We start from the raw sequence: 26,957 nt of genomic DNA on the forward strand, positions 1-26,957 counted from the left end.
TTTTCCACTAATAACAAAAGCATACTTGGGTGTTGCAGGTGATGCAGATCTTCTAGACATGGCAGCAGGAGAATCAGACCTTCTCAGAGGAGATCCCATACCAGATGAGGAACCAGGTGTTGCAGGTCGCTTCTCCTTCTTTATCTTCTCTGTCTAGAAGCACAGTTCATTTTCAATTCCATAATTAGGATCAATAAATCAAAAATGCATTTGATTGTTTTATTAGCAAGATGGCATATAAAGAGATTTGTGTGGCACACTTGTAAAAGCTTTTTAAACAGGCAGCTCACAAGTGAGGTGCTATTAATAGTTTTTTATTTTACACAGACATAGCACACACCCACCCCTGTCTTGCATGGGCAGAGCATGCAAATTTCAGACAAGTAATACACATCACAGCCTCTGCAAGAGTTCTTGAGAGGGGTGGTAGTACTGGGTGGAATCTTCAAAATCATCCATTTGCCTCTGCTTAGACACGATCAGCAGTACAAACAGGCATCTCACAGAAATGCTGCTGCATGTAACACTGAATCACACCTAAGAATGACAGGACAGAAATCTTTACTCCCAGCCTTGGTTCTCTCACTTGCAGCTAATTTAGATGGCATGAATCCCCCTATCATTAAGTATAACAAGATACAGGACCTTACATGAATATTATAGCCCTAACACAGCATTTTTTTAAAGCATGCCTTAAGCTGTGTAGACTCAGTGAAGGTGAGTGCCTTGCCTTTTCTTTTCTGGGAACTCTGGTGGATCAGTAAATCATCTTTTAAGCAAACATTTTTAATAATGTCCACAGAAAGAGTTAAAGCAATTGGTGTAAAACAGAGGCATTATCAATACACTTGGGAAATTTCTGAAATATATGGAGCTTGCCCATTAACCAGCAAGCCTGGGTAGTCATACTCAGGAGGGAATTCTCTTTGTCATCCCCATTCCCAGAAGTTATAAGCAAGTCCAAAAACACACACTTCAGTGCCTCAGTTCTCTGAAAACAGGGGTGTTGGTGTTCCAATACCAGCACTCAGCACTGATTCCCAGGAGGAAGAAGATATTAAAATGCTCCTTAACAGAAGCACAAAGATAACAGGTATTGGCAGGGCTAACTTTTCTACTGCTGTTTCCTATAGCAGGGGAAGCACTTCATTTGTATTCATGTAAAGTGAAAGATAACAAGCAGAAGCTGCATCAGTTTACCCAGTAGTGAAATCAAAACCATTACAAACTCACCTGAGTAACTTCAGCTGCAGGTGCCCCTTTCATGGCATTGGCAGTGGAGGGTGAAGTTGCCTTCTTCCTGTCGGTGCTTCGGGTGGGGGAAGGCTTGTAGGGAGATTTAAGAGGACTAGCTGGTGCTACACGAGGACAGATATGGAATACTAAAGAGTTATAGCACAATAGCAAGAGCAAAAAGGAGCATGGATAGAGGAAGTAAAGGAGGGGAGAAAACAGCATACTTTTATGTTATAATGTTCAAAAGTAGTTTTAAAGTGGTTTTTAGTGTTTTAAAATATCACATATAATGCATTCAACATGATCCTATGTTTGTTAAAAATGTCTCAACTGAAACATTTTATAGGAAAAAAATCTCTAAAATATAATACTGTTTTCCTCATATACCTTTGGAATCACTAATTGACTAATACTGTGACTCTTTTTTCTTCTAAGTCCAGCTTCCTTTGCATATGATAAAAAAAATAAGCAGATAATGCTAACTGGGTGACTTTTGAACACATACTGCAAAACAAGAAAGGTGACAAGCATAGGGAGTTTTGTCTTTTTTAAACCCTAAACATGCAAAGGCTCCTTAATATATTAATTACTTTCCAAATAATATTTAATCAAAAAGATAAATAAAAAAGCCCCCAAACCTAAACTAAATGCTGCTGTAGGTATTTCAGTTATTGTTATTTGAGGGAGACATCATTTTGAGTGTGACACATGCATTACAGCTTATAGGGCAACCTTTTTATTAGCAATATGAACATTTTTTTTTTAATGGGACATTTTTCTCCTGATTTTGTTCATATTGCCTTCTAAGATGAAAGTTTCACATACATACAGAACAATCAACAGAGTATATGTTATATCAATAAGACACACACTAATTGCAATCAAGTGATAGAATGTTTCCAATTTTAGTTAAATAAAGTCAGGAGGGATATTGACTTTGAAAAAGCAGCAATTATGTGCCAATGTAAAGAAAGTCACATTCCCTAATTTTTTACTGGAGACAGGCATAAAAAAAAAATTATGATGCCTTTTTGAATACTTGGAAGTTTAACTGGACCTTTGTACTCTTTGTCCCACTTTCCAGCCAATTGGCATAAGGTGACTGTATATTATCAAAAATATTCAGAAACTTAAAAGCTGCCTAAGAGAAATATTTTTACTTCAACTGTTAAAAGAATTAATTATGCATCCAGTAACAATTGTGTGCCTGAATATCTTGACTTCAAGTGATATTAATAATGTGTTGCTTTAGAGTCTGAAATTGAGGCTCCTCTTTCAAAGCTTACAGACAATGCAGTAGCAGAGCAATTTTGACCCCAGTGTAATGACAGGAGGCACAGCATGAGCTCCTGGAAAGGAAGATCATCCCTCTTTCTTATTCCGAAGCTACTTCTATGGTGAGAAGTACATGACAAATGGGAGATGTCCCTCAACTATTTTGCTGGCAATTACTGACAAAATGTCAATGGCCTCTGAGATTGTTGTTTGCAAACTGTGCTATAGCCTGATTGCCTTGTGGGGAAATGACAAGAGGATGCTTGCTCCAAAAACTGTTCCCAAAATCAGCTGCCCTGTTTCAGCTCAATGAAAAAGCAGTTTTCAGAATAAATTGTACCCTTGTCAGACATGCCAGGGTATTAATCTAACGATCCTGTGATAAAGAGAGATAAACCTGAGAGTTTACAAACAAAATGAGTGAGGAAGGACAGAAGTCATCCTTATTGATTTCTTTGAAATCAAATACAAAACAGAAAAAAAAACCACAGGTGGCCTCAGCAATTCAGTTCAAAATCTAAAGCAGATGTACTGATCTAATTTTGACTTGGCTTTTGCTCACTCTTGACAGTAGCTGGTCCCTGAGCAGTAATCAAACTGGGCACTTTCTCAAGTACTATATGAAAATATTTCTGCTTCCAGTAGAGGCTGTTTTTAATGTAGAAACAAGGGAAGGAATTTTAGAGGCATTCAGTATCAATGTACCTATGCACTGAACAGAGAAGTAATGCACAAGGGAAAGTAGGCTTACTTAGCAATTCATTTTTAAACAGCTTTGCATGAAAAGCACAGATGCAGAACTTAAGCCTATTTTAACCAAGATGTGTGAAAACACTCATCATAAAAATGATCAGTCTTTTATCATCTAAATAGTTTAATCCTCGAAAAGTGTTTCCTTTTGCAGACAGGCATTTGGGTGCATGCTTTGGGGTGCTTTTTTTGTTTGTTTGTTCTATTAAAAGTAAAAAGGACTATTAAACTTCTGTCTTGTTTCGGCCAATGCTATGACCAGGTATGGCTTTATAAGCAGAAACTACTCAAAGTGAGGCACTTGCCCAAGTATTAGCAGGACTGGAAACATTATTTTTGTAGATGTTTGCAAAATAATGGTTTTATTAGTCTACGCTTTACAAATAAGAAAGGTAACTATCATCCCTTAAAGATCAATAGTTTCTGGAACTGACACCTTCCTATCAATAGTCTGGTTTTCCATATGTGTATTTATACCTATACATATATATAGGTATCACATACACACATTCACACAGCTAAAGGCAAAAAAGATACTTAACTGAGAGAAACTGGAGCCCTGGTAAAAATAATTAAATCTCAATGGTGCACTGGGATTTTTGTTCTACATACTATTCAGGTATGACAGGGCTGACGTTAATAAATCAATCAAAGCCTCTGAGAGTGGTCACATCCTTGTCTAAAAACCTGTTTCTTAACAGGTTTTTTGACAGTCTGCAGTTTTAATGATTTTTTTTCTAAAATAGATATTCAGAATAGCACAGAAAAGATAATGTGCTTTTCAAAGATTTTAAATACACTATCTGAAACAACTTAGTTCATCATTGATTTTGTAGTATCCTGTAAATTGCCATTTGTTTCATAGTACTCCATGTCTTCCAGCAGCTACATAAATGCAGCTAAAACACACCTCAGTGGTTTCAAAGCGAAGAAGTCACATTTTTACCTGGAGTATTGTACTGCTCAGAAAGCATTAATGTACTTCTGCTTCTGGCTAAAGATGACTGTGTGGGAGTCAGCAGTCGAGAAACAATAAAGTTTTCCATTGGACTAAGATGCATGCGGTGAGCTGAAGGATGGGAGCAAATAAAATAAAATTTAAAATTCAAAGAAATAAAACAATGTTATATTAAAATAACTGAAACAAAATGATGAAATGATTAAATGAAATGACAAAAAATTCTTGAACTTTTGAGATTTAAAATACTTGAAGATAATTTTCATTCCCTCTGAAAAAAACCTTTTAATTTCTCCATTGTTTTAAGTTTCCCACTTATACACTACACACAGTAAGTTAAGATCCTGTTGTATGTTGTTTTTACTCAGAAGCATGTTACATTCTGCAAATGGTTGCTTTCATGACTCAACATGAAGAAAGTTTGTCTTCTTCCCCAGCAGGAAGGTAAAACACTTGGTAGAACAGCACAACTGCTCACTAATGTGCCACCCGTGCTGGGACTGCATTTGAAATCTGCCATCTCACCGTGTTACGTAAGTCTTATTTATACAATATGCCTGCATTACTTCCTGCTCCATAAATATAAGTGTCAACTATATAAGACATAGATATAGATGTTCCTATTACATGTATATATAGCCATCTGTCATGATAACCTCAAAGCTTCTGATGAGCTTAAGCAATTCAAAAATTAAAATAAATTTACCTTCTCTTTTTCATTCTAGAAACAAGCCGTCATAATTTATTTCAGTAAATATATTTTTTCCCAATAGACTTCAAAAAAAATGGGCAGAAAGAAGCAAACACAAAATAAACCTAAAAAAATCCAAAGAGTTCACAGTGAGATAAACCCTTCAGTCCTCTTTGTAGTGTTTAGAAACCACTAATCCTACAAGATGATCTTTTGTGGAGTCACTTGAGGATCAGAGTTTTGTAAGAAATCAACAGGCTCTACAACTCTAGTCACCAGATTGAAGTCTCCCAGGTGGCTCATCAGACATATCCCTGCATATGGAACATCCCGTATCTACTGCAAGGCCACACCTTTGCTTTGCTTGTTTTTCCTTATTTTGATAGAAGGTCACAAGCAGTACAGTTATAGGAAATTGCTGCAGTCACGGCCTGTACTTACAACCTGGTTTGCTGGAGTATCAAAATTTGGAAACGAATCAGGAAAAAGCCCATGGTATTTGTGCTGGACTATGATCTCCAGCACAGCAGCACAGCCTTGGGACAGGCTGCAGAACCATGTTATTAATACAGAATCTCTCAGATGTTTGAGTTCCTGTGAAAAACAGACATAAGCAAACCCCAAAGCTCTATGGACCAGAAGTGCTTTAAGCAGAAGGAGAGTTGATGCTGGCAGGAGACCAGCAGGTTCACTTGCCTCTGTCAGGGGAATGCGTTATGGCCGCTGTGGAGGACGAGAGGCGTTTACTGATCGGCGACTCCATTTGCTTTGGCAGATTCATTGTAGAAGCTGAAAGTTTGTCACATGCTGCAGAGAAACGCATTGAAGATATTTGTATTCACACCACAGTGTCAATAAACTCCAAAAATTAACCTTGCATCTGTACTCGTGGCCCTTGCACTGATCATAGCACTGAACTGGCATGAGATTGTGGCCACAGCTCTCTTCACAGAGAGCAGCAGGCATGTGAGATGAGCTCTCTCTGACTGCTGAGGACCAGCACCCTAGACACATGCTTTGGCATGCAACTTTTCTGCTTGTGAATTTAACATTCCAGTTTCACAAAAGCCCATTTTTTATACTGACACTGATAAATATATATCAGCACAAGCATAAAGTTACCCAAAGAAAACAAACTGCATACATCGCAACTCTGAACTCATCTTCATTCCCCCTCCCCTCTACCTTCAGTCTGGAAGAGCTGAGGTTCACATCAGATATTACTCTAATAACAAAATGACATAACCAACATTTCTGCACCTATATGAGCCCTCACTGTTTTAATGACTGAACTGGCATCAGCCATTTGGCTTTATCTTTCTGTGCTCGAGAAGAACTAAAAAAAAACAAAAACAAAACAAAACAAAACAAAACAAAAAAAAAAAAAAAAGGAAAAAGGTGTTTTTTGGTATTTTTCTTCTGAAATACTATCTGATAAAATCTGCTTGAGCATAATATCAATTTCCTACCTTGGGATTTATTCAACTGAATTAAAGAGAAATCTTATTCAAGTATTAGTAGAGCATTAATACCTCATGATCACTGTATGATACTCAGAAGCTAAAAGCAGAGATGCTTTGACCTCTACGTTTGAATTTTATTTCTTTCAAAATCAAAACTATTTTCAGCTAGAGACATGTATGTGACCCTAATTCTGCATCTTCTAAGTTACTGCATTCCCTATTATGTCCATCAAATCATTGTCTTAGTGGGGTTTCCAAGATTTGACTCCATCTACTACAGCAAACAATGCAATTCACTACATTTCCTTTTTTAAAAAAGCAGATATAATGCTGGTATGCTGCAAAACAACAGTTGCACAGGCAAATACCTTTGCACATGAACAACAATCAGTAAAAAAATTGAATCTGTTTGCACAGAAATAATAGTTCTGTGAGATCATAGGCAGAACAATATTTACTGTGAATTCTGCAGGAGTAATAGCCAAACTTAACTCCTCCTGTGGGGGAGAGAACAAACCTACTTCTCAAAAGCATGGGCTGTGTTTTCTTTTCAAACTACCAAGTACATTTGCTATCAAATCAAATCACATTTTCATTTTGAAATCCTATATGCAGTCCATTAGTTATTTTGGAGAACTTATACTTCAGAGCCCTTTTATGGGAATAATAATTAAAAAAAAAAAAAAAACCACAAAAAAAAACCCACTAAAAAAAAACCCACAAAAACAAAAAACAGAACCAAACTAAACCCGAACAATAGAAAACATGATTACTTAAACAAAATCAACCACTTGAGTGGATCAAAATTCATTCTAGGAAGCTGAAAACATAACATGGCTGTTTGTACCAAATTTGCTTGTTTTCAAAATATTGCAGAAAAAGGCCCTTGAGGGCTGTTTTGAAACATGGTCTTCATAACACATTTTCTTACTGTGCAACTGAAATTTTTCTCAACAGCACCTGTGCCCATCCATTAGAACTGTCAAATATACATGTAATAACACACACACACACACACAGAGCACCCACAGAATTAAAAAAATGAGAATCTGAGCAGTAGAAGTCTACAGTTATTGAGAAAACCATGAAATGCCTCTACTGTGCTGGTATGTGAGGCATGCACTGCTCCACCATGGCAAAATTAAAAGGAAATTAAAAGACACTGGTCTACATCACTAAGGGTAATGCTGCAGAGGAGCAGACTGAAATGATAAGAAAACAGTGGTCAAGAAGAACAAGATCAGTGGATGGATTACAGTGATTAGAACAGTTATAAACGAGACACGATGGTACTGTGATTCTCTGAAATACCATTGAAGGAATCAGCAGGAGCAGTAGAGGTCACAGGGTCTGGAGGAAGGGTGTTGGCAGCTAAACCTAGAACAGGGGGTGGGGTATTTTCTGATTCACCTACACAGCAGAGAAATCAGAGCAAAAAGAGGTGAAAGAAATTACTGAATAAGTTGGGGGAGCTGGAATTAAGCACAAACTGTATGACAAAGAAAACTGGTTTCTTTCTCAAAGTATAAGAGACTTCTTTCATTATTATAATTTCCTGGCTTTTTTAATGACATATCATGAAAACTATGATATGAAACAGTTTGTCTTTTTAAAGTTAAGAATTGAAACACACTGTTTAAAAGAGAATAATTGTTATATTTCATCAACACCCAAACATGGATGTTTCTCCCTATAACATCAGTTTATTCAAACCTGACAAATTCAAATATATGATTTAAAAGAGAAAACATGCACCTTTCTGAAATATAAAAGCAGCACATGACTCATTATGTAATAAAAAGAATTTCCTCTGAAGCCAAAGCAAAAATAGCAGTAACAGAATGTACGTGGGGAAAAAAACCAAACTATTTTAAAACTGCACATGCTGCATAGTCATCTAGAAATTCCCATCAGTTTTTTAGAAGTACTAAACAAAAACAGAACATCTTTTGCAAGCCTTAGACAGCACTCAGTCCTTTGGTGAATATTAAATTTGCTAACTGTGTGCATGGGAAGACAATGTGGAAAAAGCTATTAAGGGAGACAGTGCACCAATTTTAATTTTAGCATTTAGCATCCTCCAAACTGATTCTGGCTACTCTATTAAAATGATCTGCATTCCTAAAGTTAGGAGGAACCTGTCTCCACAGAAGGTATTAGGGAGAGGAAGCCCGGCAAGCAATTACAAAGCACTTATTCACGCCCCAAGGCAGCGGTACCACCCTGACTCTAAACCCATCATACTTACTATCTCCACAATCTCATGCATTTTGCACTTCCAGATCTGCAATGCAGGCAGCCTGTTTCACTTACCATCTCTGCCTCCTGAGCCTGCAGCCAGTGCTCCTCCCCACGACCATCGCTTCTGCTTCTGTTCCAGCTGCTGGCTGCGTTCGAGGGACCGGCGCATCATGGCTTCTAAACGTTCCTGGGAATTTTGGTACAAGCCCCAATCAGACACAAATCCCAGTCACTTCTTTGGGGGCTTCCTTCCCCTGCCTGCTGAAACCACACTAAAAATACACAGTCCCCCTGTTGCTCCACACAAGATGCTTACAGGAGCTTGCTCACAATAAAAGAAAAAGAACTGAATAAAGAAGGGATCAGCATGCTACCTACCTCCAGATATGTGTATCCTTTGTCTGCAAGCCACTGAGGTCACTACAGAGGCCTAAGTAAATAACACAGGTTGCATCACTGCCTAGCATCTGCTCCTGCTGGTGAGGCTGCTGCTGTGCTCTGGACTTAATTTGTATAAGAATAATGCTCACCAAGCATTAACTCCTTCTTGTCTATGCAGACATCAGAATCTTTTCCCATCCCTTTCTGAGCACAGTTAAATTGCTGCAATGCCAGTGGCTCCACCTAGTCACTCAGATAAATGATCACTTCAAACCCAAAGTAGGTTACTTTGCAGAATGCCCTACTTATTTATTTATTTTTACAAAAACTCCCTCCTTTCTTTTTTTATGTTCCTGAAGTCTAGGCATTTAAGACCTTCTGATTTTTTTTCTTCTCTGTGTATTTATTTTAGTGCATGCCCACCTCATACTGCTCCCAAGATTTACTTTTTTTCCCCCTGCCACCCCCATGTTCTTCTCCATGAGTTAGGATTTTCACAGGGGGAAAAATAAAATTAATCTTTTCTCTCCCCAAATCTTGCTCTACCTTTAACTTACAGCTAAGTATGGTCACTTTATTCCCTATCACCTCGTGACTCTCAAAAACCTTCACTGAGTTTCATTCCCACCTCCTCCCTCTGCTAGTTTCTCAGTGATTTATTGTTGTGGCAATGATCCCTGCACTTTTTCTTTTCCTCCTTTCAAGCAGATAAAATGTGGTTCTTCCCCACCCACAATTCCATCATCTAACAGCCTCTTCCCTTCCTCCTCCCAGTTCCTCATTCGCATCTGGCAACCTCCTCACCCTCACATTTCAGCAGCCCAACCCCTACTGAGAAAGATAAGTCTACTCTTGCTGCCTCCAGCTCCTGCCCCAGCTAGTTTTAGCCCTTTGATCCTACTAGTAATTTTGGTGCTATTCCTTATTACCTTTGCCATGTCCTTTTGGTCTAGTATAAAATTCCTACTCTTATCCACTTCAAACTGGATCCTGCAGGCTCCTGTGATTACATCATACCCATTTTGATTTTCATCAATCCCCTGCTCTATCTCCAATAGCTTTTAGCAGCTCAGATAAATTGTGTGGAAAACCCTTCATACATCTCTTGGCCAGATTACTTTCTCTCACTGATTAATACCTTTAGTCTGGCTTTCCTGAGCTATTTTACCAAAAAAATTCAGTCTTTGTTTAAGTGTGTTTCCTTCAGGGTCTGCACTGGTGGTGAGCCAGTTGTCTCTCTGATAGAGCTCCTTCATCACATCAGACTCTAACATCAGGCACCTCCAGTAATCTCCACAGTTTTATACTATGTAAACTTTGCCTTACCTTCCTGGGCTTCTGACCCTGGTCACTGACTTTCTACATTGCCAGATGTCCCCTAATCTACTTCTGGTTATCTACAATATACTTCTGCCTCTTCCACATCTTTGAAGAATCTCTTCTACTACCATGATTTGCAGTAATTTATTTCTGAGCTCAATTTTTCCACCTCACCCAACTCTGCTACCAGTTATCCATCAGTATCAACAGCAAGCCACTACCTTTTCTAATCTTTAAGCTCTCTTCTAATTTTATTACAAACTACTCTCTCTATTTCTGTTACCCTCTATACAAAGAGTAAGAAAAGGAAACTCTTGCACCCTCTATCATCCCCAGCCCTCCTGTCCCTGTTACCTTTTGGCCAGGTGACCCACCCTGCTGTTTCAATTTCTGCTGCTGTGTGCAGGAAGACAATCTTTCAGTCGTGTTGTGAGCTCACGGTCTATCAGGTAACATCATTCAAAGACCACTGAGAACAGGCAGCTGCTCCCCCGCCCCCCTCCCCCCCTTCATCCCCCTCCTCTGTCTACTCAGTGCCATCAGTGTCCAGGCAGGCATGAAAATGAGAGCTCTGCCTCTTTCCTTCTCCCTACAGAGCAAATGAAGGAAGCATCACAAGGCTCAAGCACAGCCTGTTCTGCAAGAGCACAGAAACCCCTGAACACCCCATTCACTTCTCACACACACCCTGCCTGTGAAAAAGAAACAATCTGTTTCCACTCTCTGGAATCTGAAGCCAGTCCTCTCTGCTTTAATTTGTCACAGAATTTTTTTCTTCTCTTACTACTTGATGATAAAACTTTCACATTTAAATCCTGTGTGTGCAGGCTTTGCTTACAAGTTTGTGCTTTTTTTACTTTTAGCTCCCCACCTCTCGAACTTAATTATGTTTGAGTCCCTTTTGTTGTCTTTCCAAACCTCACATATTTCATCACCAGTTCCTCTCTGCAGTGTGCCTCTTTTTGCCACTTTCTTCTACTATGCAGCTTGCCCCAGTCTATCTTTCTACCCACATTTTTTACCAAGGAAAATCACCCTCCCTTTTCTTTCTCATTAAAGCATACTCTTACGCAGAACCCTTTTTTCCTCCATTTCTAATGAATATTGTTAATCATTAATCAAAAAGGATAAGCTTAAAGCAGTCATGTTTCAATTAATCCTGTTTGCTGTCTTGTTTGGGGGTTTTAACAATGTTTGGAGTAAGCAATATTCTATAGTTTGCAAACCACAGAATACACTTATACCACCTATCAAAATATTGTTTCAAGAATAAAATTCATGCTGAAATAGATTAAAGAAATTATATGACATCTCATACAGATTTGAAAGCCCATGATACCTACAATCTGAGGTTGAAATCAGTTACATTATTTAGAGTGGATTATTCATTTTCATTTGCAAAAAGCCTTTCATTAGAGCACTATAGAATATAATTATTAAAACTCACAAAACCTCTGCAGATACAGGTTAGATAAAGAACAATATGAAGGCTGCTTTACACAAAGAAAGGATAGTTATTAAAAAACATTTTAAGTTGGCACAAAACTAAAAAGCCAAAGAAAATAGTAAGACATAAGCAAGCATAGTATAAACAACTCATACATTAATAATTTGTTCCATGATGAAAACTAAACCACAAGACAAAGCTTTTCTTCATCAGCAAACAATGCAGAAAACCCTTCCAGTGTATGTTATAGGTGAAGCACTTTATGGAAAACATGTCAGACTATAGATGTGATCTCATTTGAGAACTCTAACAGCTACAGACAGAGGAAACAATGTCTGCTCTCAAGATATAGTGAGTTTTCACAAAAAACCTTATAATGCATAAGCACTGTGTGTAGGTTAAACTAAGAATGAATAAAATCACAATAGAGAGCCATCTACTGCTAACATCTAAAATATACACTACTTTCCAAAATCCAATTACTCATGCAAGTTTTCCTCAGCCTGAGCAGTAGAATAAGAACTTGTACTGTCTGAATTAAAAACAAACAAAACCCTACCCCTCAAAACTTAGCCAAATGACTTGTTTTCTCACAAATAAGTTCTTTCCTTTTTTTCTGTGTAAAATATAACACAGATGTGACAAGGAAAAAATAATGTTTCAAGTTTGAGGGGTCCATCACAAGAGCAAGGGTTGGGGAAGGTGGGACTAAACTGGCAGATCCTTTAGTAGAATTCAAACAGAATTTGAGAAATGAGGGACAGGAAACTGTGAAGGGAAGCTAGGAGGTGATGATGCTTCCTCTTTCCACTTTCCTTCTTCTCTCACCCTCCCCTGTTCTATAGATTATTCCCCTGTGCACCCTCTTCTCCTTCAGAGGCTCCTGGACTTTCCTCCCACAGTTTAATACATCCCCAAACAAGCAAGCATCCTCTCCTGTCCTCCTGCCCACATAGTCTTCTCTCAGGCTCCTCAGCCTGGGGGAGAAGGGTGGGAAGGAAATGGAAATAATCCAGACCCAGGCCTGCTTTAGCTTCCAAAAAAGACTTTGGACACTTTAAGCATAAAGGACCAGCCTGGTGAGCAGAGCTAGGAGTGGTACTCACATTATGATTGAACACTGGGAATCAGCCTCTCCCTCGCCATTACAGAAGCCTGCTCTCACACATGCAGTGTCTTGGGGAGCTGGATCAGGCTCACTGTGCTTGGGAAAAGCATCACGGTGTGCTCAGCCTCCTATGCCCATCTCTGGGGAAGTACAGGAGGCCCCTACAGGACATGGGGTCAGCCCCCACTAAACAGACGCCTTGGGTCTGACCTGCCACTGCCTCTCACATCCAACAACTCTGCTCTCATTTCTTCAGCAAAGGCAAACCACGAATGCAGGAAAGCTGATGGATACTTGGTCTTCCTAAGGCCTCCCTGTCTTTCTGTCCTGCTCTGCTGAAAATTTTGAGGACAGGGTTTTGGATGTTTTTGTACTTGCCCCTTCCCCTTACAACCCTCACAAAGGGAATTGATTTTGCTTAGCTACAGAAGGTTATTACAGTAGGAAATGCTGGGGAGGGAGCACATGACTTCAATGCTGTTACCACAAGAGAGAGACCTCCTACCCTTTGTTTCATCTTTTTTCCGTTTTTCTTAAATGCATTTGAAACAAAACACATAACAAAATATTCTTAAATAAATTCTCTGCCATCACATAAAAGCCGCATTGAGTATGTTAAAGCTGAACAACAAATGACAGGATACAATCTTCTCTTCAAGTAAAGTGAAAAATCAAATAAAAATTCAATGAACAGCTGTATGTTATTGTGAAATCATGCAGAAGTGTTTTACTGTTTTGCAAAGTTATTTTGATGAAAGGACAGGGGGCAGAAAATGGAGGTTAAGAACTGTGGATTTCTAAAGCTTTTCTTATCTAGGAATTGAGGAAATATTTTCTTCCTTTTTTTTTTTTGTTTTCAAACCACCACCCCCTTCTCCAAAAATCATTACTTCTTTATCAGTTGCGGGTAGTAGTGCAAGTGTTCTCCACATAATGTCATGCAGAGATATACACACACACCCTGCATTCAGAGAGCTGTACCAGAAATTGGACTCACTAGAGCAAAAAAAGAACCTTAAATGATCTCAGCAGGGAGCCTAGAAGAGAGGAAGGGCATGAAGATGCTTAAAAATATGTGATTCTGCTTTATGTTAGAATTTGAAAACAGCCTAGATTCTTCACTGCTTTAAGTACAAATTTCTGAATTTCTGTCACCGAGGAAAAATGGAACAACACATTATTTCTTTTTCATGGACAGTAAACAGAACAGTAAGAAGAATCTTTCCCTTTTTGGAAACACTCATCTTTAAAGACTTTCTTCCAGAAAGGTGGTGCTTTATATTTGACAATCAGAGTCCCAGATATGTTAGCAATAGTAGATGACTATTCCAGGAGATCAGACAAAATTTTAAAAATTGTTTTGGAAAGTGTTTTTGATGTACAGCGGTAGGCTCCTTACAGTTTGTGTTGATGTGCTTTGCAGCTCCTGCAGTAATTGCTCACATGTCTCCAGTCCTGCTCCCACCCCCCATGGTTTAATGTATGTCAATATTCATCCCTGTTCAGTGCTGCCATACATCTCCCAGGGGACCTCACCTCCTCCTCTTTAAGCTTTTGTCTCCGCTTTTCTTCAACAGCTGCTCTCTTCTGCTCCTCTCGCTGCCTCTGCTCCTCCAGTCTTCTCCATCGCTCCTCCATTTGCTTTTCATACTGAAGTTTTGCTCTTCTCTCCTTCTCCAGTATCTGCTGCTCCCTAGCAGCTTGTGCAGAGAAAAAGGTGCATTTCACATCATGCAAATTTTCTTCTCTTTTAAAATTATTTGGTAACATGAAACAATAGTGTAAAATAACAAATGCAAGTACACAGGGTTTTAGTTGATGGGGATTGAAAATATAGTGCGCAGAAGCACTGAAATGATTAATAAATCTGAGCAATTTGTGCAATACATAAATAGGGAAGCCCTTGCACACAAGCTGCCAGTTTGTACCCCTTATCTATGTAAAAAACAGTGTACAGAACAGTTTAGGATTTTTTTTTTTTTATGTTTCAAGTCCCTCTGAAACTTAAAGCCAAATTATTTTTTCACACATACTGCTCCTAGTAATCTTTGAAGGAAATCAGCTGTATATGTTGAAGCAAAAGCCCTTGGGACTTCTTTAAAACTGTGCTTCTTGTTACAGAGCTGCCTTTAAAATAGACACATGTAAATAACATATGCTATGTTTTCTTTGAAGTTTTGAAAATACATCTTTCAGAAGATGTATTTTCAAAAATACATCTACGTCTTTACCCACTTCTGCCTTTTCATATGAAAAAAAAAATTATTCTGTTACTGAGGTTTTGCCCAGCTGTTTATTCCAACTGGAGCAATAATCTTCATGGGACAGTACCCTGATGTTTCAGAAACTCAAACTGCAACAACACATACTGGACTGCTGCTTCAGGTATACATAAAACAAGTAGCAGGAGTTAACGTGGCAAATTGAGAGGAAAAATCCATTTCCCATGCAAGTGTATTCCATAAAAAGGCAGGAAAGAGGAGGTCTGTAAGCATGCCTATACACACACAAGCCTGTAGTGTCACATACCAACACACATACAGCCAATATCAAAGAAGGAATATTGCTAGGCTAGGAACTTGAAAGTCAGGGAAAGCCAGAATTAACACTGTTTATACAAGAGCTAGTCCTTCCTCCTGCTCACTTATGCCTGTGTTTCTTCAGTTCCTGTTTCCTTTTGCAGCACATCACCCTTCTAACTCTCCCATTGCTCCTAGGCTCTTGTCCAGCCATTCCAAAGACTTCTTTTCAGATCAGCCTTTTCCCCTCAGTTCCTGCCCCAGGCTCTTTAAGCACAGCTGTGACTTTCTATCCCTCTTAGCCCCACTCCATCCTCACTCCCTTGGGTGAAAGCCAGTCTTCCCAACACTCAGATCCTTTTCCAACATTCCATTTCTTTCCCTTGAATACAGAATCCTTCTACAATACTTCCTCAAATCCAGCCTGCTTTCTAGAACACCTTCAAGCTTATTCTTCTCAGAAATACAGTTGATGTTGTCCTCCCCTTCTGTCCTATGAAAATCCACTCATCCTCCCCACTCAAGACCGGGCAGTATGAGGGGAGTGTCAGTGATGCAGTGAACCTGGATTGAATGCATGAAGTTCAGATTTGTCAACAGAAAAAGTTACCTCAGAGACAGTGGATAACAAGTGACCAGGCAATAATTGTTCCAACTGCTAGCCAAATCAGGTAGAGCAGATGACAAAGCATGCTGGAGTTCATAAAAACCAAAAATGAAGTGAGGTGTCCAGAGATTATGATAAGATTACCTTCTGAGTAAGTAGGTGAAACCTGGGACTGATTCTGGACAGAGAAGTAAACAATTCTGTCATCATGGACACACGTACAATTCTTGTTGCTGATTTTAGGGATGCTAAACTACTGATTAGTGAGTTTTGGCTCAGGTGAAAGAGTTACTTCATATTGATATACAGTACCTGCTGACTGCTTAAAGATCTGACCCTTGGAGCATGCTGCTTTTTTCTGAACTTCTAAAACAAAATTCTCACAATCAAACTGTGACCAAAACCCAAAGCTCCCCCTTACAGAAATGGTCTTCAGAATTATGCTTCCAGGAGGCATATATGATGTCTGGGAGAAAATTGCAGACAACACCTTCCAAATTCCCTGGGCCAACCACTCCCAAAATCTCCAGGTTTCAGTTTCCTTTTAATCTCTTCTACTCCAAGTCCTTTCCCATCTAATCATCATATCACTTTCTTGGGAACCAGAAAAGAAGGGATAATCAGGAGGAAAGAAGAGAATAGCCAACACTGAGCATACCTGGAAGAGAAGTAAGTCCCAGACAGACAGAAGCTTGGGCAAAGTTAAGTACTAAAGAGCAGCAGATTTTCACCAGAACTACCAAAAGGAATCGTGCTGCCCAAGCCCATGGTAATCTCAAGTCATTGTCTCAAGCCCCAAAATTTCCAAAGAAATGGTCAACAGTTTGTTTATTTATTGCAAGAAAAACACTATTTTCCTATGATCTTTCGACAGGTGCCCATACTTGTTTAGTTGACATTTCCTTGAAATATATACTTACCTTAAATTTTACAAAAATCCTAAAACACTGACAATTCCTTCTGCTAGGTATTGTCAGGCTATCTCTAGGAACAGTGCTACTGATCTTTCTTGTCATTTCAATGAGGAAAACTGAAGTTAACTGTTTAATGCTTTTTTATATACACAGAGAGATATAGGAAGTCCAAATCAATGTTGAACAGAAAATTTCATTTATGTGTGTGTGTGTGTATATATATATATGTATGTATGTATGTACACACACACATATATATTTTTTGATTGTGTATACACCCACTCCCCTTAAATATGTATTTATACCTTTTACATATCTGTTTTACAATTCTCTCAACATTTCCCTGGTCATATTAAATAGATCAAAAATAACTGATTGTTTTAAACAAAATCTGAAATCATTGCTTATGTTATTCAGGATTTGAAGAATGTTTTTTATCATTCTCCTGAAAGATAAACCATTTTAAAATTTACAGAAAAGTACACACTTTAATGCTGCACTTAAAAACTCTATTATATATTTCAATACAGCTAAAATCAAAGAGATTAAAATTGAGGTTGCTTTATCAAATCATTCTACATATTATTCTGAGTTTTATTCAAGGCTTATTTGGGATTTTTTCAAACCAGGATCATAAAAGCAGTACCTTGAACATAAACCTATATTCAAAGGCACACAAATATTGTAAATATAAAATACTAAATATTTGACTGGAAATGCAAAAAGACTATTTTTTATAATTTAAGTTAAAAGAAGTGGTCAGGAACAGACTGAACTACAAGATTTAAAAATCAGAACATAAAAAATACTATGTTAGTTAGTTAAGCCTATTAAAACGTATATATAAATAATAGATACACCTCCTGCCAACTTACCAAGGTATTTCTCCCTTTCTTCTCTTCTTTCCTTTGCCAATCTTTGTCTTTCATCAGTTTTTAGAAATCCATCAATAGCTGAAGACAGAGAGAGGGGAAAAAAAAAAGCCTTAAAAAGCTGTTAAGCAAAATTAAAGAAGGATCCAAAAGAAACTAAAAGAATCCATCAAAAAGAAATCATAACTATTGCATTTAACAACTCCAATAACAAAACCAATTTTGCTCTTGTGCGCGGGCGGGTTAACGAGCTGGGATTCAGGCACCTCTTGAGCACAGCCTCCCACCTACTGCTGAACTCCAAGCACGGCTCCTCAGTGCAAATGCCTGACTCCTCTTCTCAGAGCTAACAAGCATGCTGTTAGTGCTTGTTTCAAAACCTGAAACTTCTTTGGGAAAAATGGTAAGGATGCAATTAACAAGCATTTATCTTTGTTAATAAGCTCATTTTAAATGTTTTGGCTGGATAGAAAAAGGTAGCTCAGAAAAGCAGTAAGCAGCTACACGGAGTCCCAGTCTTTTTATTTATGGCTGACCACAGCCCCCCATTTTCCTTGCTTGTTCAGCATTTCAACAACCAGCAATTACTGCTGGATGAGGCTACAGAAGCAGCAGCCATGCTGCCCTCTTTCCCAGGCAGGAAACACTTTGTTTCCTCCTGGAGTTGGTATCTAAAAGTAAGATACTTGTTTGGGATGAGGTTGCCTAAGGATGTTTTGAACCTAGATCCAGACACCCCAGCTCTTTGCACAGCATGAGCAGCTGAAAAGCCCAATTTAAGGAGGCAGGAAGGCAGAGTGTGACACACCAGGTGCCTTAGGGTCACCTCCCTGCATGTCCTGGAACAAGCATCAAAGGGACCTAAGATGGACCTTATGCAACAGCAGGCATAAGGCCACCAATGAGTGCCTTGACAGACCGTCCAGGGGATGGCATCCTCTTAAAACAGCTGACATGCCTCCAGTGCCCTCCCTTCCCTCCCTGCTCAGGATCTCCTGAGGTCTAAGCAGTGAGACACCATGCTGCAAACAGGCATGGTGTCTCACAGCACAGTTTACATCATCTGCAGTCATTATCTGGGCTCCCTACTGAGTTACTGAATTCTAATTAAGTCCCTTTCCTTTTGCTCTGAGAACTGCACTTGTTAATTTTATCAGATAACTATGAATGGAAAACTTACATAGACAGTAACCCCAACGACCTTCCTGAAATGTCACACTTGCAGGTTCCTTTCCAAAGACATCCTGTCTGTGGGAGCAAGGATTTTACATAGGAAGTACCTTTCTCTAAAATGCACAGTTCTGTAGGAAGGCTGAAAGCCAGCCTCAGTAGCCCCTGGTGACAAAGGCAGGGTCTCAGCTGTCCCCCATTACAATAACAGCTTGCTTTTTCCCCTAAGCAGCACCTTCAAAGACCATCTCTAATCCTCCTCAGCACATACAGACTGCAACTACCTGAAGGCAGCCAGGCCCCTGGAAAAATGTGATTATAGCTCCCAGCTGGTTAATTACAACTCAGTTTGTGGGTCAAATACATATTTATTTGTTTATTACCAAAGATTCATCCTACTTCTATACTAGTCCCCTTGTTTGCTCACTTGGCTGACATTTATTTTCAGATTTGACAAGGAAGAAGGAGACAAGAGGTGGCAGCTCAGTAAAGCAACCACTGCAAAGGTTTGTTACTGCTTTGAAGGGGCCTGTAATAAGTAGCCAAGAAGGTGAATCAGCATAGGTATTTTACAACTCCAACGAAAAGTTTTTCAGTGGTCTTTAAGTCAAACAAACATGAAACCTACAACTCAGGGATGTGAAATTCTGATGGGTTAAGAGCCCCGAAATGGAAGACTGAGCTTGGGAACAAGAAGGCTGGAGAAGGAGAAAGAAACAAGCAGAAGCACGAGTTAAGGTCTTCTGTGGCAAAGGATGTAACTGAGGTGGAGAGGTGGAACCTAAAGTAAAGAAACTAGAATGGGGATAAATGGAGGGATGGAGGGGAAGAGCAAGAGAGTTTTCATGTCCATGAACTATGTTCACAAAATCCTGCCCTGATTCCTTCACTCTCCTGGCTTACAGTAACTATCTCAGAAATCCGCCAGCAAAAATGCATCCCATTATGCCTATCAATAAAATCACAGCTAACTCATCTCTAATTTGATTGCTTCACAAACACAACTGGTAAAAGTGGATCTAAAAGCCTAGCTCACAACCCCATTGCTATCCAAAGCTGATGCATGATTTTTCAAGTTGGCTTTCTCAAGCATTTGAATATCTCAACCTAATTCAGAAAATACTGTAAGATGATCAAAGTTGTAATGTCACATATTAAAGAAATGAGAATGTATCCAAATTGAAGCAGTTTGTACAATCTTTATTTTGCCTGTTTGTACAAATATATTTCATTTTTTCCTTTTAGGTCCCTTTGCTTATTCATTCAGTGCATAAGAGTTAAACCAAGTTCAAAGTTATTAGAGCTTCTTGCCATTTCTTTCAGAAACTGGAAAGTAGCCAAAACTATACCTGAAGGCTTTTTGGAGAACAGCATTCCACACTTGGCTATGTCATAGGTGAAACTACAAATACATGGAATAACTGTTCATTACATATGCAATACACCAACATGAAAAAAACCCCAACAACCCACCAAAAAACCAGTGGAGGAAAACTGCATTTTAATACATACAGGCATCAAACACAAGATGGCAAGAATAGCATTAAAATAGCACAGGCACCCTCAATGCTGGCATTTCTTAACTCAAGTACTTGACTTTGCAAATCAGCATGCCTGCCAAAAACCAGACACTTTACTTCAGAAAGTAAATACAATTTGAAGGACAGAATAACTGATCCCTGGGTGATAGCTTGTACATTGAGATGAGTTTCAAAGGCCAAAACAACCGTACTTTATGCATCTTCATATAACATTCAGATAACATTATAAATGCAGTGGGCACAACAGTTACCTGTGACAAGGAATTTCATTAGTGATAGGAATTCAAATCCCGTTTGGCAAAGCAGACTGCAAGCATGCAAGCTGGCACAGGCAACTATCCCGGGAATAGTGTAAGGGCATCCCTGTCCCCTAACAGGGAATTGCCAGCAGAGGGCAGGAGAAGGTCTGAATGAAGAACAAAACCCCACGGCAAAGTCGCTCTCACTGAGCTGTGACCTCGGGTTAAGTCTGTATATGCAGCTTTATCCTGAGCCTTCTTCATATTTACAGTTAAGCCTCTGATCCCTCACTTAGGGAGGAACGTAACAGCTAACAACATGTTTAAGAATCAGGATGTAAATGCAGGCTGGCTGTTCTTCTGCTAACCAGAGTAATGAATACAAAGGGATACTGGCAGAAAATTCCCTAGCAAATGTTTATTCCCAGACTTGCAGAGGAATAAGGAAACTGCTCAAATAATAACATCCAAGATTTTACTCTCAGGAAATGCACATGTACAAATTGCTTCTTCTTATTACTCTATCTCACAGCCCTCCCCAAAAGTCCTTTGCACAGAGTTCCCACTCTCTAAGGCATGTACTTAGGCACTGGGCTAATTCCTTGAGATTGTGCCTCCTTTTTTGATTGAGGAGGGCCAGCTGTTCATCTGGGACTTTGTTACAATGAGCATTTCTAAAGAAAAAGACCATAACGTAAAACTAGTTCGAATGGCAGCAGCAGCAGATCTGCAGCAGTAATGTAACAGCAGATGATGCAGGATTCCTTAAATACCTCCATGTTACTTGAAAATAAATATTCACAGAAGTAAAACCCAACATGTTAATCACTGCTTCAACCCTTTTTTCTTTTTTATGGGCAAGGCAAACCTATTCAGACTGATGAAACACTGCCAGAACATGTCCACACACACTGCTCTGCTCCGCATCCTGCTTGTGAAAGCCTCTTGGTGGAGGCTCAAGACAGAGGAAGGCTGTCCTCTCCTGATGAGACATAAGGCAAGCTCTGTCTTTTGAAATCCATATCCTGTTTTTGGTGAGAAAACAAGTACCCAAGCAGGACAATTAGGTTATTGGAAGCTGAGACTACATTTCAAAAGGACCAACAGGCTGCTTGGGCATCTCCTCTCCTGAAATTCATACCTGAGTAATTGTCAGCAGGTAAGGTCTCTTTGATTTTTACTATTATCCTGCTTTGTTATTGAACCCACATCCCCATCTGTCCTCTCTTATACCCCATGGTATTTGGTTTCACAATATATTTATACACAGCAGATATCAAAGCCCTTGTTGGGCACCCTGACAGAAAAAAGTCTGCTGGGTATCTTAGACCAGCTTTACATAACAGTGTTTCACACACTGAGACCTTTGGCCATCCTGCATGACCACATTCAAGACATTTACACCTTTGTCCAGTCTACCTGACATTGTCCAACATTTTTTGACCTTGGCCACAATATGCACTGATGCTGCTGAATTAGTGAAATTTCCCAGTTTGAATGCAGTTCTGCCAGGGGGTGGCCTTGCCTGGGACACCACTACACTTACACCCACTGTACTGCTGGCAAACTCTGTTGCTTCAAATAACAATCTTCATCTATAAAATTGACATTTTGCTCCCTAAAACCTGCTTTGTCTCTCTTGGGACTGTTCTTTGAGACAATAATGAACAGACATTTTCCACCTGTCATTGTTTCCCTCTGAGTATTCCAGATTGAAGAAATGTTCAAGCTATGAACTATACTTGGAGGTGGAGGGGGAAAAGAGTTACAAAGCTGTGTGTGGCTGTACCTGGATGGCAATTTCTATTGCCAAAAGGCACATTTCCTAAATTTTAATTTTAAAGCTGAGAGGCTTTCAGGTAGAGGCAACATGCAAGCACCACAAGAGCTTTGCAGGTAAGTTCAGTAAGATTTAGCGAATTGTTGTCCTTTTTGATAATTATCTTTTTCACATTTTCTTTAATTAAAAAAACTGTTCATTCTGTGGCATTCAAATATCTTAATACAAAAAATCAGAATTGCCCCAGTTTCAGATACTAATTTTATTTTTAGATTTGCCAGGCTGGATTTCAAATATAACCAGAGAAGAAAAGGGAGCATTGTCCACTATGTCTAATTAAAATACCAGGATGGGTATTTGTTTTTATAAAGATGTTAAGTGGATGAAGTCATTAAAGACAAACAGTTGCCAAACACAGTGACATTTCAGAACCCCAGGCTAATTGTTTGAGAGGTGGCCCGGCCTAGAACAGAGAAGCTGTCGGGGACTGCATGCTCTGGTTAAACAACTAGGACACCTGCCTTATGCTCCTGCTCCCCACCTTGGATTTTCAAATTGTCCATTTGAATCAAGCACTTCAGCTGTAAAACATACTTACACAAAGATTGCAGTAGCAAAATATATCCTACTAGTATGTTTATTTAAGTTTAGGGTGAAATTGCTCCAAAATGCTGGCCAAATAACCTTGAAATGATACATAGAGTATATATACATCGTTTTGTGATCACATATATTAACATAAATATCTTAATTACTACATAGGGAGGAAAAAATTGCTAAACTATTAATGGCAGATCATCTCCGTTTTGCATGAGCCCATAGACACCTAATTAGCTCCATGGGATTGTGTACAAATGTGTGTGTGCAGCCCTAAAAGTGCCCCAAGGAGACTCCAGTATCAGGCAGACACAGCAGATGCACCTCAAGAGCGCTCAGAGAATGGTAAGATACATTAACATTTTACTTATGAAAACACTATATAATTAATCTAGTGTTATTATTTATTTAGTTTACTGAACAGGTCCCTGCTATACAGTCCCCCACACAGCCCATACCAAGCAGCAGCACTGTGTTCCTACACTGATGTTTTATTCATGTGCTTCCACAATCTCTCAGGCAGAAAGGAGTCCAGAGGCTTAACCAGTTCTTGACAATGTCTTTCTCACAGATTTAACACACATGAACATTTACAGCTGTATTTTTCAAACAGCCCTCGACCCCAGACCCATGTGGCACCTATAGGTAGGATCTTCCCTTCTATAGCCTGTCCAGAAACTTTCTAGAAGGAAACATTGTGCATTCTTGGAAAGGATAAAAACAAACAACTAATCAAAAACCCAAACAAACAAACAACAGCAACAACAACAATCAAAAAAACAAAAAAAAAACCTCACCAAAAATACTGTTTCTAATTCACAATTAATATACTGAAACTTCTAGGGTTTGCCAAGGTGGCACTAGCTGGACATTTTACACTAAAACAGCAAGCAAACCTGTGAATCTCAAAGCTATAAACATTTCAAATACAATATTTTTTCCCATGGCTGAAATACTTTTCCTCTTTCATTCACTTACTGCCTATCTCCTGAATCAGCAATTGTCCCAACTTGTATTTGCAATTTATGCATTGATAAACTTGCACAGACTAGTTTCACTGACTTCAGCAGAATGACTTGTGTTAAAACAGAAGATATGGAAATACCTTGTTAGGATCAGGAAGCCCATGCTTACCCCACCCAAACCTGAAAAAAAGGTCCTATCACTCATGTACTATCATACTGAATGGAAAATTCATTTTTTGGAAGGAGAGTAGCTATAAATACTGTAGACACCACTTGCCTGGTTCGCTGTACTTTGACTTTTACAAGTAAAAGCCTCAGTGGAACACAATAAACCTCAAGTCACAGTTATTGTGCCCAAATTATCCAAACAAAACTTTATAGGATCAGATAAAATTGTTTCTCCATCACACTAAATTCAATCTGAACAGTCTCATTTTAGGAACACATACTCAAAATGAAAGAAATTCTATTTATTTGTAACAACTGTTTTGTTGTTAACAAAATGAACAAGAAAAAAAACTTTGGATCTATAGTGCATAGGTGTAGTCGTGTCCAATGTGTATTCTACACTGATGTTTTATTTATGTGCTTCTGTAATCTCTCAGGCAGAAAGGAGTCAGAAGGTTTAACCAGTGCTTGACAGTGTCTTTCTCTCAGATTTAACACACATTTATAGCTGTATTTATGTGTATAGTGTAGTCTAGCACAATTAAATTTCTAATTAAAAGTGTTTCTGGACTGACAATACACATCTATGTATCAACATCTGCTGATGTTATATATTGATTATTAGGTATTGGATAACCAGAGCTTAGTGAAACACTAGCATCTCACTGAGAAATTCAGATATTTTTAGGATGAGCAGATCAGATGGGAACTGTAAGTACCCATTTCTCCCACCTACACTGGCTTGTAATCCCCCAAGTGCACATTAAACCCCACTTCCTGCTCAAGTTAATTGGCTTTGCTGGTGTGTGGCACTGAATAGTGATCTTGTGCTTTGGTGGTTTTTCAAATGTCACTGCCGTGTTGGGCTCTCCAGTGACAGCTGAAGTGCACAGAGACAGCCAAAGCCAGGGAGCCCCGAGCTGCTCTCCTGAGCCCAGGCAGGCAGAGCTTTAGCAGAAGCCCTGGGCAGCCCCGGCGGGCGAGGAGCTGAGCTGCACTTAGGGGCACCACAGCTCATTCTCCTGCTGAACCTGACCCAGCCTTCACAGCAGCACCCCACAATGCACATTTCAAACCAAGGGCTGCAGGAGCCAGTACTTGCAAACATTATCTGTAGAAAACAGACAGTTTCCGGATGTGAGCACCCAGGTAACCTGGAGCACACTGGGCTCGGCTCCTGTCCTCAGGCTCTTTGGCCAAGCAACCCCAGTCACTGTCCCCTCTCAGGGGGGGCTATCCTGCCCCTACCCACAGGCCAGGTACCCCCACATCAGCACCCAACATTCAAATTTAGCTTCACAGAGAAGAGGGAAGCTGGAATGATTTTCCTACTGTGGCAGTTACCTGGAACATGTCAAGCTGCCCAGCTCAAGGCACTGAAGGGCACTGCTGAAAACCAGTCTTGTGCTGCCAGAGCTCCTGCTCACAGCACCAGTCCATAGCAGCTGCAAATCTCTAATTTCAGCTGACTCAAGGGTCACAGGACAGCATTTTGGAGGAAACCCCAGCAGTCCCTGCACATCCTGCTTGCTACTGTGGCCTTTTTGCAGGCCCTGGATCTCTGCAACAAAGTGACTGCCTGCAGGTGGGGCAGCAAATAAATTTTTTTTAAAAATCCCATAATCAAACTGGTAATTAACCTCTATATCGAGGTACCCAAACTAAAGCATGAAAAAAATTTACAGCTTGCTTCTAAACTTTCAGCCAGAAAGTTTTCTTTTGGAACCTGAAGTGAAAATGACAAGCATTTGTCAGTACGCTTTCAAAAACTGCTCTTAAAAAAAAAATAAGACAATTACAGAAGAAATGATAAAACAAAACAAAAAAAATCTACAAATAAAAGGCTCACACTTGGGTGATAGAGGCTTGGTGGATGACCACTTCAGAGGTGGCAATTTGTACACTGCAACATAGACCACCAACCTTCCACTGCACATGTACGTACAGGGATGGTTCTGCAGATTCCTTTTACTAGGTCTGTTTTCATTTAAAGTCTTATTTAATAGAAAAGAGACACTGCAAAAGAGACACTGGTGCTTTGGGATTTGCTCTGAGTTGCAGCAAAGATTCAGTTAGAGAACCAAGAAAACACACTTGACTCCTAACAATGCTTGAGGAGGAGTGAGGTATTGCCAGCATATTCTTTATTACTACAGCACATTGAATTTTTTTTCCCTAGATAGTAAAATTAAGTTTTCAACATTACCTTCATCTACCACTATACTCTGTCCTCCACGAGTGAAGATTTGGAGAAAGTTTCAGGATGTTTCTATTCTGTTCTTTGTGGTCAGCAAAGGGAAAATAAAGCATTTAATGAAAGAATCCATTTGCAATTTTGCATTTATATATATATATATATATATATATATATAAAAGTGTTGATGACTTACTAACACGACATGCAGCTATCAAGGACTGACCAAAATAACCTCCACTTTCCAGTCAACAACTGCAGCTTTCAGTGCTGTGACAAGTCTGCCCCTGCCCTGTGCAGGAGCAGGCACTGCAGGCACCAGGGAGAACAATGGAAACTCACCTGGTGCTCCCATGGCACAAGCATTTTAGAGCCTTTAGACACAAAGTGGCCCTTGCACATACATGTGCACTTTATAAGCACAGTGTTTTCTTTTCACTGTTACCAGAATTCATTTCAAAGATGAGACACACTGGCCTAGCACATAATTTTTAAAGAAAATACAGGTACTTATAGAACAT

The 26,957-nt window shown here is 39.3% G+C and overlaps 1 protein-coding gene across 1 annotated transcript in view; it reads right to left on the bottom strand.

Annotated features, from left to right (window-relative positions):
- Positions 1 to 26,957, bottom strand: part of MAP7D2 (MAP7 domain containing 2) — a 77,410-nt gene that overhangs the window by 16,869 nt on the left and 33,584 nt on the right. Inside the window, exons 2-8 of the mRNA XM_030234659.2 lie at positions 17,786 to 17,863; positions 14,407 to 14,570; positions 8,687 to 8,801; positions 5,607 to 5,717; positions 4,208 to 4,330; positions 1,234 to 1,382; positions 26 to 153 (exon numbers count right to left, since the gene is read on the bottom strand). Coding sequence (XP_030090519.2) covers positions 26 to 153; positions 1,234 to 1,382; positions 4,208 to 4,330; positions 5,607 to 5,717; positions 8,687 to 8,801; positions 14,407 to 14,570; positions 17,786 to 17,863 — 868 coding nt within the window. The remainder of the gene's footprint in view (positions 1 to 25; positions 154 to 1,233; positions 1,383 to 4,207; positions 4,331 to 5,606; positions 5,718 to 8,686; positions 8,802 to 14,406; positions 14,571 to 17,785; positions 17,864 to 26,957) is intronic.

The sequence above is a fragment of the Serinus canaria genome, chromosome 1 (genome assembly GCF_022539315.1).
Source record: "Serinus canaria isolate serCan28SL12 chromosome 1, serCan2020, whole genome shotgun sequence".
NCBI classification, from domain to species: Eukaryota; Metazoa; Chordata; class Aves; order Passeriformes; family Fringillidae; genus Serinus; species Serinus canaria.